We start from the raw sequence: 21,242 nt of genomic DNA on the forward strand, positions 1-21,242 counted from the left end.
TAACAAGTATAAGTCTTTCATAACCATCTAGCACATCGACCGCTTACCAAGATCCTTCTACATCCTTGAAGATTGCCCTATTTCATTGTAATTAGATGTTCCAAATGATATAAAATAATGTTGCACAGATANGTTGAATTTTCATTTCTACCCCTTTGGAATCTGGTATGAGATTGTGCCGTTCAGAGAAGAGGAATATTAAAAATACTAAAATTTATATTTTATAAAATGCAAGGTAAATATAAAACTTCAGCAAGGGTAGTTTAGGCAGTGCGAATTCGTAACGGCTACTTTGATCACCGCCGTCTGTTTCATATAGAATGTGAAAGCGAGAAAAAAAGTTCGTGCACGCTCTTCCAGGCATCACAGTGTGAGCTTCACTACTTGGCTTCCAAATCCTCAAATTCGCTTTGGAATTGTAAACATTGTCGACGACTGCAATCGCTACGTTTATTCCCACTCTGCTTCTGCAGTCTGCTAGGTCAGGGGAGAACCAACGATGAACATGAACATCTTCAGGAAGAAAACCTCCCCCAAAGGTCTGATAAATTTCTCTATCTCTTCCGATCTGCTCCTTCTTTGCTTCCAACATTACGATTGTTTTGTTGATTCTAGCCTCTGATTCTCCTTTTTTCTTTATCATTTCACTGGTTTTTTACGTGCATTTCCCTAGTTTGTACGATTACGGGGTAAATTTTGAAGGTGATCGGCGTTTTTCACACAGATCTTAGGGCTAATATTCTGTGTTCGATTAAAGACGCGATTTAAATTTCCCGTACAGTGGTAGGGGCTTTGCTCGAAGCAATTAGAATGAGTTAAAATGGGATTCCTCTTATTGTTTGAGATGATACTTACTTCTGCTACTAGGGGAACTTTAGTTGCCTGGGGTGCGGTTAATGCAGAAATCCATTGCGGATTCATTAGACATGAATGATGACATTGTGCTTTTATTACAGATGCTCTTCGCACCAGCAAGCGAGAAATGGCTGTTGCAACTAGAGGTACTACAATTCTTCTACTTCACAATTTGTTTCTAAATCTCTTGGTGTATCCCCCGGGTATGGTCCAAATCATTTGGAATTATTGTGCCACTTGAGGGACTTCAAAACCTAGACAAAACTTTCTGTTTGTTTTTTTCTATCAAAAGTTATGTTTTGTTTCTTTTGCACTGGAAGGGAGATGCAGGAATGTATTTAATGACCCTAATGAATGCACAATCCTGAATTACGCATTAGTACTGAAGCCCTAAAGCATTTGACTTTCCAGGCAAATTCCCCAGTCCCCAGTTGTTGTTAGCAACGGGAAATCCCCTTTTCTAATACACTAATTCTCTTTTTCATCCGGATGCCATCAGCTTTCAGACTAATTGGCAACACCTAAAGCTACTAATGGGGGAGCATTACTCCCTTTCGTTCATCTCCTCACTCTATTTATTAATTTTGGCATCTTGTCACTTAATTTGAAACTACTATGTCGTTCCCTTTTCTTTCCTACCTTATTCTCATTGTATAGGAGTGAGCTTTACCAAAATAAGCTACCGAATGAAATTAAAATAACCGTTTATTCAACTGTGCCTACCCATACTTTAAATGCATGCAACTGCACATACGTGGCATTGGTAATTGTGGCATTTGTGGACTAAGGTTTGCAAGTAAAAAGCCTGTGAGTTAAGGGCCAGGATTCCCTGTCCTTATATAAGGACGTGGAAACCTCCGCTTGATGAAGTGTTTTAAATACTTTGAAGGAAAACCCGAAAGAAAAAAATCCAAAGAGGACCAGGATTCCCTGTCCTTAACTCGTGCTTTCCTCTACTTTTATTCCTACTTCATCAGTACGATGCAGATCTGAAATTTTATTCGCTCATGCTGTAGAATCTTCAATCAGTACATTCATTATTTATCAAACTCCGTCCTTCAATCTACATTTATATACAATTTGATACGTTTGTGGCTTATATGTTTATCAATTCTCAGGCATTGAGCGTGAAATTGCATCTCTTCAGTTGGAGGTATCATGTGAACTCCCTTTTGGTTTTAATTTCTACTACCACCTTTGCCTTTTCTCTTCTCTTAGATTTCCTACTCTTTCTAATTTCAGGAAAAAAAATTGGTCGCGGAGATAAAGCAGACAGCTAAAACTGGGAATGAGGTAAGTTAACTTTATTAGATCTATTGGTGATAGGTAGCGTTATATCTAGTACTTAATCCCTTCCACAACTGCTCAAACATGTTAATCTTATTTATGGATTGTTCCATTAGTTATTCATGATTCTAAAACTTCAAACTAGTGTTTCCTGGGCTTTGTATGTGACTAATGTTTTCTGTACCTTCATGATTACTGGTTGGTTTGATATTTTGTCTTCCATGCAGTTGAGCCACTCACATATTTTCCCTCGACTGAAATTCCATGCAAACTGAACCTAGTGAAATTGTGCATTAAAGAAGCCAATAAATGTTTTGGCGGCAGAAAAGGAATTTAGAATCCGAAGATGCCATTTATTCGGAAATAAATTTAATTTAGATTGTGGTTTACTGTTGATAATCATCTTGGGGACGCACGAATATAAATTTTTTGTCACTTGTATTATCATCCTATTATTTTGGCACGAGTAAAATTTATTTTCATATTTCCTTTTAATTCATCATACAGGCTGCCACTAGAATCCTTGCTCGACAGCTTGTTCGCCTACGCCAACAAATAACTAATTTGCAAGGAAGTCGTGCCCAAATTCGAGGTGTAGCTACTCATACACAGGTCACCATCCTTACCGTGAAAACATGTTGACCATCGGTTTCAGTTTAGGGAAATAATCGACTGATGATGTCTTTTCCCAGGCACTATATGCTAGTACTTCAATCTCTACTGGAATGAAGGGTGCAACAAAAGCAATGGTTGCAATGAACAAGGTAAGCACACGAAAGAGAATATGATAGCCTTAATTTTATTATGATTCTTCTATTTTAAAGGAAGAATGAGACACACTGGTAGAGAACTAGCAGTTACTTGATTGAAAGTGTTTGATTGGAGCATCATTTTGGTTGACATAATAGACTGAAATTTGTTGTGAGTGTAAAATTAAAGGACTTTTTTTTCCCAAAAATTTACATATAGGCTACTTTCTTTACATTGCAACCAAACGATCAATTTTATCATCTTTGTTTTCCATTGCAGCAAATGGCACCAGCAAAGCAGGCTAAAGTGATTAAGGAGTTTCAGAAGCAGTCGGCACAGTTGGACACGACGGTAATATTCCCAGTTTCACTATTTCTTTTTCTTATTGAATACAACATAGTTTCGATGGGGGGAAGGGAGAATGAGTTGAATTATTACACCAATGACCAAATGAAATCTTTTGTTTTAATGGATATGTCTGAAATGCAAGAAAAGAGATATTAATTCTGCTTTCCACTTATGGGTAGCTCTGTCTGGTGTATATTCATTGTACTATTGTTTTGATTACATCATCTGAGGATATCATTGTTAACAGCTTTTTGTACCGTAATATGCATTCTTTGTGAGGACAAAAGAGAAATCAGGAAAAAAAAATATGGGAGGGAAGAAAAATATTTCACCAGATTGGGGGTGATAGAGGGGAAATAAAAAAGGCCTTGCCCTTGTATTAACTTAATCTCGTCCATCACAAAAGTCGAGCCATATTCCTGGCGTTGTATGCAAAAAACCCAACTATTATTGTGGCCTCGAGCTAGTAGATTTTTCTCTTTCTTTTTCCAGTCGTGCATTATGTTTTCATACTTCTTTTCTCCAGATTGAAATGATGTCAGAGTCTATAGATGAAACTTTAGATAAGGATGAGGCTGAAGAGGAAACTGAGGAGCTTACGAATCAGGCAAGTTCTTTCCACATATCTAAGGTTGCATACCCTGTACCTTTGATTGAAGGATTTTACTAACTAGACATTTGTTTTTTGCTGTTTTCTTCACAGGTGCTTGATGAGATTGGCGTTGATATTGCATCCCAGGTTGGTCTCTTGAAAATGAACACTTCGCTTGGATCTCAAATATGTTTTTACCTTTTTTTTTCTTCACTTGGAAACATTTATTGCTCTCTGACATTGGTTTTTCCTGTTGACAGTTGTCTTCTGCACCCAAAGGCCGGATTGCAGCAAGGAAGACTGAAAATACAGTTACCAGGTACCCTATGCATTATTATTATTGGGATTTTTCTTTCTCGGTTTCATACATTTTATAACATAACACACGTATAGATAGATACATATCGGTCGCAGTCTATATTGTACTCTGATTGAGTGCATACAATGGGAAACTTTACTTTCACTGTGCTACAATGCCGAATACCGACAAGCCTTTTTAGGTATCTTCATCTCTTTTGGACAAAAACTGTACACAAAGAAGATCTATTAAAACTTTAATCAAGCTCCTTTTTGGGGATATTTCTTTTGGGAACATTCCAAAAGGTGACTAATGGGCGTGGAAATCTGTGAGATGATGAACCTCAGGGCATAATGGTCAATATATAAAGAAAATAATCATCTAGAGTGTTCTGAAACAAAGATAAGTTTGATAATGGTCAAAATAACAGCCTCTTCTTCCTCTTTTTTAATATCGGATTTTTTAATATCGGACTATGAACGTTTAAGATGATAATTTTCACTGAACTAGACTCAAATTGATTCTTCCTAAAGAGATAGTATGCCTATAAGCACGTGCTAGATTTTATTGAGCTAATAATAATTTAGCTTGAACTAATGATAGTTTGCATCTCGATTGAGTGACCTAGACTCGAATTGATTCTTCATATAATTTAGCCCTTTATGCACTTGCTAGCTTTCATTGAACTAATGATAAATTTTAATTTACGCGCAGCTCTGAATCTCCAGATGTTGAGGACCTTGAAAAGAGGTTGGCCTCTCTTCGACGTAATTGAATTAAGATCGAATTCCACAAAGCCACGGGAATTTCAAATACATAAGTTCTATTTACATGTAAAGTCAAAATAATATTGTTGTTGGTAGCAAATTTACATGGATCATATTTCCCTTTGTTAACATTAACTAGTCAATGTATATTTGTTGTGTGGGACTTGGAAGCATGATTAATTAGAATTATAATGGAGAGGAAAGTTTTAGAACAGCATCCGTCAAATACATCAGCAGACCAGGAGGCTTCATCGATTATATAAAATAATTTTGTCACATTTAAAAATAATTTTGTATTTCTAATAATGGAAAATAGTTGTGTGTATAATTTAAACACAAAAACAAATGTTTGCAATATTGAAGAGAAGTTGGAAATTACGAGAATATCCTTGGGAATGGATTTTATTATTCTGTTTATTTCGTTGTCTGTCACGATGGACGCGCTCGTGGATTAAAATATTCACTAAATTTACATAAAGTAAAAATCTCGGAAGTTGCTCATTCTTCTCCCATTTTCGATTTCTTTTTAATTTTTTTCGGAAAAAAGAAAATATTCTTATTTCGTTTCTTCAATCTTACCGTCTTCCTTTTCTGTCCCATTCTCTGGCATTTCGATTTTCAACCGCAGTTCTCGCTTCCACCCTCATCCGCTTAATACGGCCTCCTTCATAGCTACACCTCCGCGATCATCTTCTTCGTAACTAATCCTTTCTTCCTTTCTCGTCCACCATTTTCAGGTTTCTTACCTCCCTTTCTCTCCCTGTGTGTAATTGTAATTTGTGTATTTCTTTCTTTCTTTCTTTTTTTTTTTTTTTTTTTTTTTTTTTTTGTTTCTTTCGTTTGATGAGATTTTTTACGATTGGGACATTTGGATTTTCGAATGCTTGACAGACTTCCTTCTTGGGGCTTCTACGTGATCGTTTTTGTAGGTAATCGGTCGTCGCAGGGAGGATCGGGAGAAAAGGTGTTTACTTCTGTATTTGGCTTTCTTTTTCCTTCAATTTTTTGTTCCTCTGTTTGTTCTGTTTTCTTTTAGAGACTTGAGTTATTAGGTTTTATGCTTCCCTCATAATTTTCATCGATCTTGAGAGATCTTTTGCTCGAGCATGCATCTTTTTTAGTGTATATTTCCCAATTGCAAGCTGTCCTTGAATTTTGCAATGTTATGTATATGCATACAAAACAATGAAGCGGTTTCCCTGGATTTCCCCCCGATAAGAGGTTTAGTTATCGATCAAATAAAGCTGTAGAAAGAGGGCTGAGAACAAGATCTTCTCATTGTTGAATTCTTTCGTGAATTAACTCCCTGGTTACGATTGCATCCGTGAATTAACTAATGTTGAAAGAGGAAATAAATAATGAAATCTTTCCGGTAAAAGGAAGCCAAGACAAACTCTGGTAACCTTAATTGTCCTCGAGAGGGCTTCTATATCGTTTTTATTCTAAAGAAATCATTTGTAAGGTTGATCTACTTTTATTCCTTTGCTTCCTGGTTACCATTTCAGTAGTTACGTTTATTTTTTGGCTTCAGTTTTAGAACCTAATTTCTGTGTAACCACAGCAGAAGAGGGGGGTGTTTTTCCTGATGAATTTTTTTATCCTTATAAATCATCTGTGGACTTCTTTGAATTGTTGTTTGATATTGAATCTTGTTGAAGGAAAATGTATGCTTCGTGTGAAATTATTGTGCATAGAGGGAAGTTAATTTCATATCGGTTATTTTTTCAATCTTGCACATAGCTTATGATGCTGAAGTCCACTCTTGACAAGCTCTTGATTTTCTCTCACCACTTGCTGTAGCAGCTATGCAGAGCCAACTTGTATGCAGTGGGTGTAGGAGCATTCTTCTTTATCCTGGAGGGGCTACTAACGTATGCTGTGCATTATGCAGTACAGTCACCTCAGTTCCCCCTCCTGGTATACAATTTTTCGTATTGCTTCTTTTCCCTTTTTGGTCGTTAAAAGTTTTGAGGAAATTATGGTAACAAATGCAATGTGCTGAGTTATTTATAATCTACCTGACAAACTATATAATTTAGGCTGGAGGGATGATGGTCACGGAAGTGACCTCATTTCCTAATTCAAATATGGCTTGGAGACAAAAAATATTCAAAATAGTAGACATTTTAAGTGGCATACAAAACTGACTACATTTCTTTTGGGTGAGAAACTGAGTTCTTATTTTTTACAAAGAGAAACAAATTTCATTAATGAATGAAATAAAGGGAGTTAATAGATGTACAAGAAAGTTTCAAATTCAAAATTAAAGAAGTAAGACTGTAAACATTAGAAGGGTGCTGACATTTACACCAACAAAAAGCATGAAATAAAATCAAGCCCAAAGAAGATTCAAAAGATAAGGAGTATCCCTGGAAATTCTTCCATGCCACTTTCACCGAAGATTCCAGAAGACAGCACAATTAATAGCCGTATATAATCTTCTAATCGCCATGGAAAGGGTGACCCACAAAAAAAAAAAAAAAAAAAAAAAAAAAAAAAAAAAAAAAAGAAAAAAAAAAANGAAGCATGGATATCATAAATCATACTTGGCATGACTATAGACCAACAAATAGTGTCAAACATAAAGAGCCAATAACACTTTCACACTAGTAAATAGCATAAATAAAATCAAGTCCAAAAAAGTCAAAGATAAGGAACTATCCCTGGAAATTCTTCCATTCCACTCATACCGAATATTCCAGAAGATAGCCTAGTTGACAACAAGGCATAAAATAAATCACCATGGAAAGTGTGACCCACACAAAAGAAAAAAGCAAGGGTATTACAAAGTGCCCGGCATGACCATAGACCAACCACAAGTGTCAAACATAAAGAGCCAATGACACTGGGCAAAAGGACGGTATGCAAACAAATGATAAGGATACTCTTCATGTGATGAGCACATAAGCCTTATTGATAGCAAGGCATAAAGTCTTCTAATTACCATGGAAAGGGTGACCCAAAAAAAATAGATGCGAGGATATCATAAATTATGCCAGGCATAACCATAGACCAACCAAAAGCGTCAAATGTAAAGAGCCAATAATTTTTAGCAAAAGGACAATAGGCATACAAATGATAAGGATACTTTTCATATATATACTTCACTAAGAGCATGCGAAGTTAAAGCCAATTAACGATATTTAAAAACTTAAAAGAAATTGAAGGATTTAATAAGCTGTGACTAGAGGAAAAAGATGTTATCCTAAGGATTAGAGTATCTATTCCTTTTCCTACTTTTCAGGTTAAATTTCTTTCATGGCCATGTCCCTAAATTAGAAAAGAAAATATTTAATACAGACAGATTTTAGCATGTTGGACACATGTCCAGAGCGTCTCCTTGCATTGTGGGTCATAATGGTATTCCCTTCTTGATGCATTTCATGTGGAAGTCGTCTCAGAATTTAGACAATCCTTTTTGCACTTGTGATTCTGATAGAGGATTCTGATATAAGTTTCTTTATGAGATTGGAATATCGAGGGTTCATCCAGGAGTGTTTTTTATGATAGAATATTTTCATTTCATTAGGCACCAAGAAATATAGGGTTGTGATATAGGCTGCTTTGCAAGTTTGAAGTTTTGTGGATTCATGCAGAAGAATTATGGCTTTCTATAATGGAATATGTTCATGTGAAAAGGTTCCAAGTGGAAGATTATCATGTTTGTAGCCTCTTCGCGGAGTACTTTGTTTAAAGTTTTTAGGATAAATATATAAATTCTCAATTTTACCCTTAATGTATTAAAAAATCTCAATTAGGTCTTCCATGAAAAAATCTCTAAAAATTTGCTGGTTGAAGTTTCGACCACATTGAAAAAGTAGCCATCTTTTTATACTTAGTTGATAAGTATGTAAATTATATGATACTGGGCAGTATAAATGAATTGAGTTAGACGTTAGACTTACTTTTTCATGATGAATATTATTTTATTAGTTTCTAATTTTATTTTTATTTCTTAAAAGTTAACCATTAAGGTCTGATAGCAAAGGTGTTAAAACGTGTCTCTTCTCATATAATATATATGCCCCAGCTGTTCATAGCTATTTGTCATGTGGTAACACTTCTGAGGTCTTATATCAGAGACTTGGGCCTTGCATTTGCAGGAACAGATATGGCTCAACTTATATGTGGAGGTTGCAGGACATTGCTTATGTACGCACGTGGGGCAACAAGTGTTAGATGCTCATGCTGTCATACAGTGAACCTTGCACCTGGTATGAAGAAACTTATCGTTGATTTTGGTTTTGGGAAGGATATATGGATATTTGAATGTGACAGAGCTCCTTATATTTGTTTGAGCTTTTTTTTTTTTTTTTTCAGTGACTAGGGTTAATAGTAAGACTTGGGCATTCAAATGATTAAATTATTGGTTTTTCCCGCTATAATTCTCTTGGTTCTATTTCATATTCTCATATTTCTCTTTTTTCTTCCTTCACACTTCTTTTTGTTTATTCTATGCTTCTGGGAAAAAAATCATTATATCTTTTGATGTAGGTATTTGCTTTGCTTGAGAACAAAAATGGTTTCGTTGTTACTTGTTTCTCCCAGGCAATGCCTTAAAAGCCTAAAGACGGCCTCGAGGCTTTTCCTCTTAAAAAGGCTAGACGTAAGGCTCGAGGTGGTATGAGGCGTAAGCCTTGAGTTTAACTAAAACATTTAACAAATTCTAAATTAGTATGACCAAGTATTGCAAAACATAATAATCATATAAGATAATTTTTTTAAAAAAAGCACCTCTATAAATTGCTGGTTAACTAAAACATTTATAAGATTGATTTATAATATAAATCTTGTCTTCAATACTTTTGAAGTCTTGATAGCAATAGTAGTATTAGTTTATATTGTCATGAATGATTTTTTTTTTGTTTTTTTGTTTTTTTTTTGGGTAAGAATGAGGCAAGCTAACGTTATTCTTTCAATCGCTACATGAGGCATGGAGACTCTAAGCTTCAATTTCACAAGGGCGTAAGGTTCTTATGGTTAAAAAAAAAAAAAAAACATTAAGTCTCGAGGCTAAAAGTTAGTCTTATCTTGAGGCAATCCTCAAGGTGTAATCTTGCCTTTTAGTCTTGCTTGGGAAATAAAATTTTGGCTTTCCCCGATTTGGATGTGGGATCTTATTTATGCCAATTCTAGTCTTGTTTATGCTGGTTTCTGTATCATGCTATTAATTATTAGACACTCAAAAAAAATTTCTTATGTTATAGCAGTTAGCTAGGTTACTGAGTTATCATGTTTGGGTGTTGTGACATTTTTTCTTTTTTTAAAAAAGCCACGAACCAGGTTGCACATGTTAACTGTGGAAACTGCCGAACAACACTCGTCTTTCCATACGGAGCTCCATCTGTCAAGTGTGCCATCTGTCACTATGTTACTAATGTTGGTGTAAGTATAATCCATTTCTTTTCATAGGTAGCTGAAACTTCTTGATATTCTTAACGTTAGCTGTGTCGGTGAATGTGATAGGTTTGAAGTATTCTCTCTTTTTTATATGAGCTCATGCATTCATCTGTCTGCCTCCTTCATCACTTATAAATATTCTTTATGTTGATTTTGGAAAGCAACTTAGTCTATTCCCGATGTGGCTTCAGTTATACTTGACTAGCTTGAAAGGATACAACTAAATTTTGTGGTCAAAATTAAGGTGGTACACTTTTGTGGCAGTTCTATCCTTGTTACATTCCTAAACAATCGCTTTTTTCTCTGCATGGGTTGTTGGGGAATATTAAGGAAGAACCAAAATGTTCAAAACTTAAAAAACTTGTATCCAAGACATTTAGTCTAAAAACTTCATATGAACCCGAGGTGGTAAAGTTTGGATCTGTTAAACACTTCTGCTTACGTACTCTTGTTATACATGCTAAGTGTTAATATTTTTCTACCAGCTCTTCATGTTTTCTTCATTGATGTCTCTTTGCAGATGTCCAACGTGAGGGTTCCTATTCCAGTGCACAGGCGTAATGGAACACTTAGCTCTGGGATGCCCCCTTCATCATCGGTATGTTCTCACTCAATCTTTTCATTTTCCATGCCCCTCCTTTCAGGCCTCTGCAATGACCATTGAGTGGGTTTGTAATTTTGATTGTGCGGCATAGTTGATTTAAGATTGTTCACTATTTTCATTTTCTGCAGTCTCAGAGCCAAACAGTTGTAGTTGAGAACCCGATGTCCGTTGATGAAAGTGGCAAATTGGTAAGTATTCATGCTTTTCATTCGCTTCCTTTCCCTTTACCCTCATTAGAATCGTATGTTCTCTGTTTTATTATCAGCAACAAACTAACTGTATGAGACTACTACTAATACTCTGAATGACAGGTGAGCAATGTCGTTGTGGGTGTCACGACAGATAAAAGGTAACTCGGTGAGATGGTGGTTGATCGATGGAACTTACTATTAGCGGCTGAAAAAGGATGGGAGGAAACGATATATATATTTATATATATCTAGTACATTACGATACTGCTTGGAATATGAATATGATGTGGACATTTCTGTATAGTTTGCCTCCAGATTTTCCCTTGAGGTAACCAATCATTCTTGAGTCAACTTCAATTTTCGAGGTTCAGAGAACTATTTACCCTGTGAATGTGAGATGTATATGGTGGACCAGAAGAATTGAGGGTCTATACTTCATTACTTGTCTGATTTCCTGTACCGAATCATTGAGCTGTCTCGCAAGTAAAAATATTATACATCCATCGTATCCCTTTTGGTAAATACGAGTATTATAAACGTTGTCTTGTAATTTCTGTTCCCATCATTGGCATTGTCATTGGCGGTATGCATTTTCAATTTCCGTTGGTTTTGTTCATATCCTAAGCTATCTTTAATCTATCATCCTTATCATCCTTTTGGGCACGTCAAGTATCCCAGGTTGGTAATGGATTAGAGAGGGATGGAGAGGTCAACTCGGCTATTAACTTACTTTTGAAACTGAATCTTCATTACAGACACCCACCAGCTACATTTTCTTTTTTTACATCAGAAAACAGTTACATAAAATAAAATAAAAAAAAAGAATGAAAAAATTGGTTAACACACCTCCAAATTATTCAAGAAGGAAGAAAAGGGCAGAGAGCAGGGGATGGTAACAACCAGAGAGAAGAATACATCATCTTTTTCTTTCATGAAGGGGGGATAGTTACCTCTCCCTCCAAACCTCTCACTCAATTAGTAGTGTTGTTATATGAGATCTTCAAAATTACTGAAACAGGAATGTTGATTATATGGCCTGCACTCCCAAAAAGTCCAATTCTACCAAAGCTAGCAACCGAGCTGTTCATTGTCGCATTCAAGAATATGGTTAGCTCTTGTTTCTTGCCGCTGTCGATTGTAAATCGAGTTGGAGAAACCTTCAAAGAAATCCCATAAGGAGCACTCCAACCAACATTATAAATCTCAGGTCCAGCTATGTTGGTCACGGTTCGTTGCACTACTCTTGACTGGTTAAGTTTTGCTATGGTCACAGAGGGCAAGTTCAAATCAGCTCCACTGATACTGGAATTGTAAAGCCCGCAGTTCTGGCCTGTGTAGTTGAATACCACAGGGGATGATCCATTGATTCCACAAAGAAACGACATATAATCATCGTAACCTACAACAAACAAGAAGCGAACACTCAAATGTCATACACCATGCACTTTACTACCAAAATGATCAACCAAAAGTACACAAAATTCTCAGTTCCCAATATTTCCCAACTCATTCTCTGCTAATATGTCAAGATGAAGCACTTACTGGAATCAAAGATCAACCCTGGGTCGAGAGCTGCTGTTGCATTCACAAAACCACTTCCCATATCAAAAGGCGTAGCTGGAGACTGGTTCTGTTCGGGATTAGCATAAGCACGCTGAGCCATGATTGGTCCACCAGTCTTGTCGTAAAGAGAAGCAGTTGTGGATAGTGCAGATGCAATGGCTGAAGGACTAAGACTGGAGTACTTCTGCTTTACCAGTGAGGCTAGACCAGCAATATGAGGAGCAGCCATGCTTGTTCCCGACATCATTGCAAAGCTTTCACCTGGAGAGTTCGTAAAAGTTAAGATTCATGTCTGAGAATTCATCTTACATGTAAATCAAAACTGTGGAAGATGATGATCACCGAGAAATTCAATAGAGTCAGTGGCAACAGAGCTCCAAGCAGCCCATATGGAATTTCCAGGAGCTACCAAGTTGGGCTTCATAATATCAGAATCATCAAGAGAACTGTCTTCTGGGTCTGGTCCTCTAGCAGAATAGTACATGATTTGTGGGGCAGAAGAGCTATAATTTGCCTTCAATCCCCCACATATGCTAGCAACAGCTCCAAATTTTGAAATTCTCTTTGTTAATCCATCTACTTCCAGGGAAGAATTGTAATATTGAAGAAGCATCTGCCAAAGAAACCATAGAACATAACCCATTTTAAAACCCCACTTTGATGCAGAAAGGCTTTGACAACCATTTGTAAAACAAAACAGCAAACAAAGTAGAGCACCCACCTTGGAATCTTCTGGTGATGAAATTATGATGCCAGGCATTTTCATTGGTATTGGGTTGAGCCTAAAACCTATCACAAAAGAATCCATATAGAAAATGACACCAGCAGCACTCAAGTTTTTTGCTGTCTGTAAAGCTTGTTTAACTGTGGAAAGCCCCAGCACAAATCTGATTGAGTAGCTGCATATTAGAAGGTTCCCTTGGATCAGATCCTGATCATAGTTACTGGAGTCTTGGCATTCGCCCACGTACATGTCCGCCGACACGTTTGTCCCATTGTTCAAAGCGTGTATTGCAGCAATTAGTTTGTTCTTTGTGCCATTATAAGTTCCAGCTGAATAGGAGAATACGGATTAGATTTTATCTTCCTTTTAAGTGGAAGAGTAGTATAAACCGAGAAGACAAACAGAAACTTACGAGCAAGTCCGACTCCCGGGATGGTGACGTTATTGCCAAGGCTTATCGAGTTAGCATAGCTTCTGTCGTGAGAAGCAGCCCCAACAGTGAAGATCCATGGACTGAAGGAAGACATGCTCTTAGGTGCTGGACCAGTGTTACCAGCTGCTTGCACAACGAATATACCAGCCTTTACAGCAGAGAGCAATGCCATATCTATGGGATTAAAAAACGTTGCAATACCCGGGGGACGCCTGTTCGGTGTGATTGATAAACTTATTATATCCACCCCATCCTGAGCAGCCTACAAAGAACATCATAAAGATAACAAAAGAATTGAAAGAAGATGAGGAATTCTTGAGAAGAAAGAAAAATACTAAAGACTTGGTCTCCTCAAAATGAGATTTTAAACTTGTTTAATTCTGGCACACCTGATCGACTGCAGCAACAACATCCGCAGCAAAACCTCCAAAGCTTTTGTACAGTGCCTTATAAACAGCAATGCTGGAAAAAGAAGCATAAGTAAGCATTGAAGCAAATGAATTATAGGAACCAAAATGATATTTTAACCGACAAAATAATAACTCGAGAAGTGAATGTAGCCTAAGTTCAGATAATTACTGCGAACGAGGAGCCATCCCACTGGCATTTCCAAAGTGATGTCCAGCAACTAGCACTGGAATGCCATGGTTTCCAGCAGCAATGGAAGCTGTGTGCCTGCAAATATTGATGTCAATGACTAACAAGGAATACAAGCCAAAAGAAATTTCCAAACAGACATAGAAATCCTTACGTGCCATGCCCATCACCATCAAATGGTGAAGCATAATCCTGAGATGCATTAAATATTCCCCTTGTTATAGCTGATGCTGCAAAATGGCGTGCTCCCACAAGCTTCCGATTGCATGACCCAGATGGAAAATCTGGAGTTACCTCACAGATTCCAGAGAAGTGGGGTGGAACTGGAAATGGTTTATCACTCAAATCATCAGCAAAGCTGGGGTGAGAAGGGTCAATGCCAGTGTCAACGAACCCTATCACAATCCCAGCTCCAGCACTTTCAAAGCCACCATCTTGAGACCAAGCTCCCTGAGGAAGCCCCAAGAACTGCGGAGTATGGGTCGTAGCAGTTCTAACAGAGAAATCCATGACAACATTTGCCACCTCCTTTCTCTTTGAAAGTTTATTAGCCTATAAATTCAAACATAATTTCTCCTGAGCAAAATTTATAACAATTAAAGAACATCATATATTACAAACTTGTACCTGTTCTTCAGTAACAAGCACAGCGAATCCATTGATCAAGAAATGGTAACTGTACAGCTTTAAGTATTTCTCCCCCTTCAAGACCTTCTTCAACAATGAATCATGAACTCGAGCTATATAAGATCTATATCTTCGATGCTTTCTTGATATGTTTCTAAAGCAATATAAAAATTAGCAAAAAGGGTAAAGGCATAACATCGATAATAGATTCAACAAAAATTAGCAATTGCAGTTTCAACAAGGTTAAGGGATAGTTTTCATGGAAATCCACTGAGAAACAAAGATAAATATAACACAAATTCTGCATCCCCCAACACAATATACCGAATGATGGGAAGAAAGAAAGAACAATATCGACAACCCAGAAAAGACAACCAATATCAACTACTTCATGCTTAAGCAAATACGCCCACGTTGGCGTTTAAGAAGATTACAGTGATTGAAAACGTCTTATACAACAAGTTTTCATCATATTAAATCAAGTAAAGCACTAAAATGAGTAGCTTAGAGCTGCTGAATGCAAGTATAAGAGAGTGATGGAGAAGTACCTTGGTTTGTGGATGCTTAATCCACCAGAAGCACCGAGCCTAAAAGAAGTGGTATTCTGCCTAAGCTGACCATAGTAATGAGTAGTAGGAGGAGGTTCCTTGAGGGTTACAATGTACACGGCTGTTGAATCCCCGAATTCGTCCAGACAAGATGCGCATATAAACATCCCAAAACATACAACAGCGCATAGTAGACGTGCACGGTGAATGATATCCATTAGGGAACAGTATCCAAACCCAAAAGAACACTGTTTTAGTGTTGTAATCAGAAGCTCCTACCCCTCATATCTTGAAGCAGAAGCTTGCTCGTTGTCTCTTTGAATGTGCTCAAACTAGAACAAGAGATTCACCAACACAAAATCTCTAAATCTAGAGGCTAGAAGTTCCAAGAAGACAATGAAAAAACAGCCATGAAAACTTCCCCTCTCAAATGGGGAGGTGATAATAATGGCCAAGAAAGCAGACCCTTCTTCTTTTCGGTGAAAAAGAACCCACTTCGGTTCACTTTTTGTTCATCTAGTGTAGGTAGAGAGAGAGAGAGAGAGAGAGAGGTAAAGGAAGTGAGAGAAGAAGAAGAGATTGTATTAATGGGAGTTGTGTTGATGGGAATAGACAATCTGCAAAAGCTTTCTTGGGTAATGTGAATTTGAACGTTTTATTAACTAAAAGAGCCAAAAACGAAAGAGAAAGGAAAAAATACAGAGAAATTCAGGACAGAGGCAGAGAGCTAGGCAGAGTAAGGTTTTCTCTTTGATTCTATGATCCGATTGAAGGCTTTTTGGCAATGGCCTGTAAGTCGAGAAATATGATTCTATGATCCAGTCGTCTTGAAATCTCATAGAATAGCAATGACCCACATTCAAACACTAATTGAACATCAAGATTTGATAATAAAGATTCAATTTTTATGTAAATAATGTACTAAGAAATTCCATGGAAGTACAGCGGGGGAACAAAGACGTTGAGACAATGTGCGATGGAAAAGTGGGGTCTTTATTTTTGTTTGTCCATTTGTGCTCCCAACGTTCGAATTTTTTAAGGTCACCCGTGAGAGAGCTTAGTTTTGTGGGTGTATTGTGGGACGGTGGTGGGTGGTGTGTTGGGGCGCTCGCACGTGCCAAAAGTGAGAAATTAGTGGACATTCTCCTTTTATGTATAATTCTATTTCATTTGCATTCCAAGTTGACCCTTTTTACTTAATTATTGTGAAATTAGAATGATGGTTGGTCTTGGTTGGGCCATCCAAAATTTGAGTATTATCTTTCCTTTAATCACTATCTTTTGACTTTTACGCACAAAATATATCAATGCAATTTGAGGAAGTATTTGAATAACACTGAATGTATTATTAGTTGAAAATGAGTTCGATATCCAATTCGAATATGCGTCGGAGAGGTTTCCATACCTTTATAAAAAATGATTTATTTCCCTCTCCAATTGATGCGAGATCTCACAATCCACCCCTCTTCGGGGGCTCAACATTCTCCTTGACACACCGCTCAATATTTGGCTTTGATACCATTTATAACAGTCCAAGACCACAGGTAGCATATATTGTCCTCTTTGGACTTTACCTTCTGAACTTACCTTCAAGATTTTAAAATGCGTTTATTAGGGAGAGATTCTCACACACTCTTATGAGAAATGTTTTGTTCTTTTCTCAAACCGATGTGGGATCACAATCTAGTTTGCTCGTCCTACCTTTTTATGTTGTAGATCAAAATACATTGTCCCGATAAATGTGATGTGGTTTTAAGAATTTGTGGCAGGTGTAGAATTGACCTATGATGAAGATAAATTTACAGTCTCAATTAGGCATGGGATTCCATAATCCATTTGTTATGAGCTTGTATAAGTGTCATTGATGCATAGGGCATGAAAGGACACTTTTGTTTGTCAAAGTGGTAGGCCCCACCAGAGCACATCATATGCGTAGCTGACCATCTCTAAAGCACATAAAAAAAACATAGCAATTTTGAGGGATAATTATTTTAGGTAGTCTTGACAGTGTCTAAAGGAGCCTGATTCCACAATCATTTACATCGCTTCCTCTCAGATATTCATTTATAACCTTACCCCATGGGTAGCAAACAACTTGTGTTGCCTCCCGCTAAAGATGAGTACTCATTCATATCATGATAAAAAAAAGTTAGTTCGTTTATTTTTTCTTTTGAGTTTAACAACTACATAAGTGGAGAATCGAACCACCAATTTTTAAGACAACAATTTGTGTTTTATTCACCAAGTTATTTTTGTATTGACTAGTTGAGCTGGTTTCTAACTCTCCTACTTCTAGCTTTGTAAAACCATTGATCGTGAGCTATATTGTTTCAATCTCCTTGAATAATTTACCGAGAAATAGCAAACAACTCATATGAAAATGGCATTCCCTTGACAAAGGATAAAAGATACTGTCTCTCACAACTTGGCAAAACAGAGTGAGAATTCTCATCTATTTCAAAAGCTTATGAAGAAGGTTTTTGTGATCTGCTGAGCATTGACATTTATGTCTCCAATCCTAACATGGTCAAAGAGATTTGTTTCTAAAAATGGTAAATATAATTCTGAAATAACATTATACACCAATCATTCGACAAATACATGTACTTTGCCACATCTGTAAATACATACAATGCCAACTAACCAAAGGATACTTTGGATCAATCGTTTTTCCTTCAATTATGATAAAGTTTCAGCCAAAAATCTACAAGGAACATACAAATTATAATGTCACAACAAAGAGAGACATACAAACAATCACGCCATCTGAGAAATGAATGCCATCAAAAGCATTTTTCATTCGAACACTTTGGTTTCCCCTCCTCCATATGTTGAAGCTGGGTAATATTTATGACTCCTTACATATTTTTCAGTAAAGAAAGCTATTCAAGTTCATTTAAAATCTTCAGAAAATAATATCATTTATTCCTCTCCGTTTGGTCTTTGATTTCTGCAATCACCTTGCCGTAGAAGTAACATTTCACAGACTCCCTTTGTGATGCAGGTTGGACAGAGAGTTCCGTTCTACAATTATATCGACACTTGAGAATTTGTCATTTTACATGACTTGGGGTGGGTGGTGAGGCCTTGCAGCATAGTTCTTCTTTTAACTGATACAGCCTGCAAGGTTTGTATTTCCTTTAAGCAGACCGCAATTAAGAGAGTGTAGAGTAAAATCCAACACATACAAAAGAGATCATACAGTCCACTAGAAGAATCCTGCCTTGTTTATAGCTCTCCATCATGGTGGCATAGAGCAAAAGACAGTGACAAAACAGTGGACCATCTAGATCTGTGAGAACTTGGCCTCTTTAAAACTTAGATCTTAGTTGGGATATGCCCCCCAAAAGGTGAAGCATTGTGTGGTTCTTATTTATGGAAATTGTCTCCCTGATAAATGAAGAAAACTGAGGATTGAGCAAACTACCACTGTTAGATAGTTGGGACTCATCAAGAGTCAAAGAGCCTTTGAGAATATGGCAGTACTTAGACATTCATGCTAATTGGAAAGTTGCTTCCTACCATTTTATAATCCTTCAATTTTCAATTATATTTGTTTCGGGAAAAAAAAAAAAAAAAAAAAAAAAACTAACTCATGCACGCACAAAAATATATAGATTATCTCCTTTTAACAGAAGAGAGGTTCCAAAATACAGAACCTTTAGTTCGTACTATTCAGACTTTAGGTCCTTAAGTAATCACTATATAATGCCGAACACATTAAAAAGTAAAGGGGACAAGCGAATCTACCTAGAAACATGTCGATCGGGAATTGATAATTCACATTAAAATCCTGCACTCGAAGTATATCTGACGGTTAAATTGCAAAATCAGGACACAGTTTGCTAATAACACTACATTGTCGAATCCTACAACAGCATCAACACAAATTCAAAGAGAGATGGCACCCAGGGAGATGAACCAAGCTGTAGCCCCTGGCAAGTGAACTCAGGTCGAAACAACACAAGATAATATCCAATGAAGGCCTCCACATATCATCACATGAATATGTCTGCAACAAATAACGACGAAGTTATTGAGAAATGATAGACAGCAGGATTTTAAGATTGCATGAGAACGATAGAATGGTCTACAATGGTTGTAAGTTTGTAAGATATAACGTTCATAAGCTTAAGATGACCAAAAATTTCCCAAAGTCCTGCAGAATATCATCTTAGTTTGAATCAGGTGGTAACAACTCAGATTGTAACAGCCTTCACCATCTCACTATACCTATCAAGAATTCAGATCTTGTAAACGGGGCATATTTTACCAACAGAGTTGTTAGAGACAGAGAAAATGGAGAAACAAACATTTTTTTGCCTAAAGCCGGCCAATGAGACAGAGGCCGCTAAATCTTAAAATAATTTATACAATTCAAAATGCCATCAAAGCATCAAAAAAGGAATACTCAATGATTAGTGCCTCGTCCATCTAATCTATTAATAAAACCATATAAAGATCAAGATGGCCACAATTTAGGATCATAATAAATTTTTTGAGTCAATGACTCAATTGAGGAAGTCATTAGGGGAAAATATTAAAAGAAGACTGATTGCAGGGAAAAAAGAAGAAAAGAAAAGAAAGAGAAACAAGATCTCCACAGAAACATCCTCTTTTGATTCCTGGAAATCTTTCAATTCATCAATACCAATGGAGCTATGAACAAGGAAGTCGGGAAATAAGCATCCTCTAGGAGGAAACATTCGAGCAATATGAAACAAGATAATAACACCATCACAAACTTCTATTAGGAAAGGATAGTACATTACATGTAACTTGCCAAATAGTAAGTCACGCCCTTCGTTTATAGGAACATTCAGTCAAACCATTTAATCCTAATATAGGTATCTCATTAAATAAATATTTACTTTAGGTCAACAAAAAGAGTTTGGTTCCTATTGAAGGACCGGTCAAAGAATTTGGAAGGAAAAAATCGTCAACAATGTTAATCTTTTCCTACAGACTCACTTTCGCCATAATTAAAAATATCACTAGTTTTAATGGAACCAGAAAAGCAAGTGTATCCTAAGCAACGAGCAATTAAAGAACCTGCCATGAGGAACTATAGAGGTGCAAGAGAACCAGTAACAACAGTATCGTAACTCCTGAGCACAAAAAAGACAAGAAAGGGACAAACTTAGGCAGGGCAGAAAATCTTACTTAACTTTTGTGATAACTGAGTTTTGTGAGGGGGCTTCCCCCATCCCCTGCCCCTAGGATGCCCCTCTTCTTCGAGACTATTATCACACAAAGTTTCTTATCAATATATATCTTTCCATCTACAAATTATTTCCTCCAGTTTAAATAGACCTTGTCTCTAGGTTTGTTGTCAGTGCAACACAGATTCCAAATTTTGCCATCAAGTGCTCTTTTAGCAGTTGGGTGTAAATCAAAACAAAGAAGGATTAAACAAAGTTGATTGGCTCAGCTATTTTGCATAGTAAGTTTGATTTCTAAAATCATTTACATAAATTGGTAGACTCAGTTATGATGTGCATATATTTGTTAATAGTTGAACATACTCATAATAAGCTACAATTTAGTCCCTAATATCTAGAGGGCAACAATTTACTCCATGTAATTTAACATTTGTAACCATTTACTTCCTGTCATGTATAACCTTGTAAAGATTTTTTTTTTTTTTTTTTTTTTTTT

At 36.7% G+C, this 21,242-nt stretch overlaps 3 protein-coding genes across 5 annotated transcripts in view; 1 reads left to right on the forward strand and 2 right to left on the reverse strand.

Moving 5' to 3' along the window:
* Window positions 1-330: 330 nt before the first annotated feature.
* On the forward strand, window positions 331-11,642 carry LOC111433013 (vacuolar protein sorting-associated protein 2 homolog 2-like). Its single transcript, XM_023069896.1, has 18 exons — window positions 331-539; window positions 957-1,001; window positions 1,974-2,008; window positions 2,098-2,148; window positions 2,650-2,754; window positions 2,835-2,906; window positions 3,172-3,243; window positions 3,767-3,847; window positions 3,944-3,979; window positions 4,093-4,151; window positions 4,845-4,897; window positions 5,829-5,861; window positions 6,698-6,814; window positions 9,001-9,111; window positions 10,170-10,282; window positions 10,818-10,895; window positions 11,030-11,089; window positions 11,213-11,642. Exons 1-18 carry the CDS (start codon window positions 500-502, stop codon window positions 11,252-11,254), a joined length of 1,203 nt encoding a protein of 400 aa, XP_022925664.1. The 5' UTR covers window positions 331-499; the 3' UTR covers window positions 11,255-11,642.
* Window positions 11,643-11,809: 167 nt separating this feature from the next.
* LOC111433134 (subtilisin-like protease SBT2.2) lies at window positions 11,810-16,404 on the reverse strand. The gene is made up of 10 exons (XM_023070081.1): window positions 15,585-16,404; window positions 15,037-15,190; window positions 14,564-14,961; window positions 14,392-14,487; window positions 14,202-14,274; window positions 13,792-14,074; window positions 13,377-13,708; window positions 12,998-13,268; window positions 12,635-12,916; window positions 11,810-12,491 (listed from the first exon to the last, which is right to left on the reverse strand). Exons 1-10 carry the CDS (start codon window positions 15,800-15,802, stop codon window positions 12,064-12,066), a joined length of 2,535 nt encoding a protein of 844 aa, XP_022925849.1. The 5' UTR covers window positions 15,803-16,404; the 3' UTR covers window positions 11,810-12,063.
* Window positions 16,405-19,180: 2,776 nt separating this feature from the next.
* LOC111433057 (small nuclear ribonucleoprotein-associated protein B'-like) overlaps window positions 19,181-21,242 on the reverse strand; it is a 4,285-nt gene continuing 2,223 nt past the window's right edge. The window contains exons 2-3 of one of the 3 annotated variants that reach the window (XR_002708725.1): window positions 20,641-20,692; window positions 19,181-19,596 (exon numbers count right to left, since the gene is read on the reverse strand). The gene's annotated coding sequence lies outside the window, so the exon portion shown is untranslated. Of the gene's footprint in view, window positions 19,597-20,636; window positions 20,693-21,242 lie in introns of all 3 variants that reach the window. The other 2 variants (XR_002708724.1, XM_023069962.1) reach the window with 2 other exon arrangements.

The sequence above is a fragment of the Cucurbita moschata genome, unplaced genomic scaffold (genome assembly GCF_002738365.1).
Source record: "Cucurbita moschata cultivar Rifu unplaced genomic scaffold, Cmos_1.0 Cmo_Scf00041, whole genome shotgun sequence".
In the NCBI taxonomy this organism is placed as follows: domain Eukaryota; kingdom Viridiplantae; phylum Streptophyta; class Magnoliopsida; order Cucurbitales; family Cucurbitaceae; genus Cucurbita; species Cucurbita moschata.

Excerpts from the sequence above, each read along its gene's own strand:
- LOC111433134 (XM_023070081.1), bottom strand. The coding sequence starts at position 15,802 with ATGGATATCATTCACCGTGCACGTCTACTATGCGCTGTTGTATGTTTT. Across the intron at positions 14,488-14,563 it reads GATGGTGATGGGCATGGCAC|GCACACAGCTTCCATTGCTG; the intron begins GTAAGGATTTCT and ends CAATATTTGCAG. Across the intron at positions 13,269-13,376 it reads CATCACCAGAAGATTCCAAG|ATGCTTCTTCAATATTACAA; the intron begins GTGGGTGCTCTA and ends TTTCTTTGGCAG.
- LOC111433013 (XM_023069896.1), top strand. The coding sequence starts at position 500 with ATGAACATGAACATCTTCAGGAAGAAAACCTCCCCCAAAG. Across the intron at positions 2,149-2,649 it reads CAGCTAAAACTGGGAATGAG|GCTGCCACTAGAATCCTTGC; the intron begins GTAAGTTAACTT and ends TTCATCATACAG. Across the intron at positions 9,112-10,169 it reads TACAGTGAACCTTGCACCTG|CCACGAACCAGGTTGCACAT; the intron begins GTATGAAGAAAC and ends TTTTTAAAAAAG.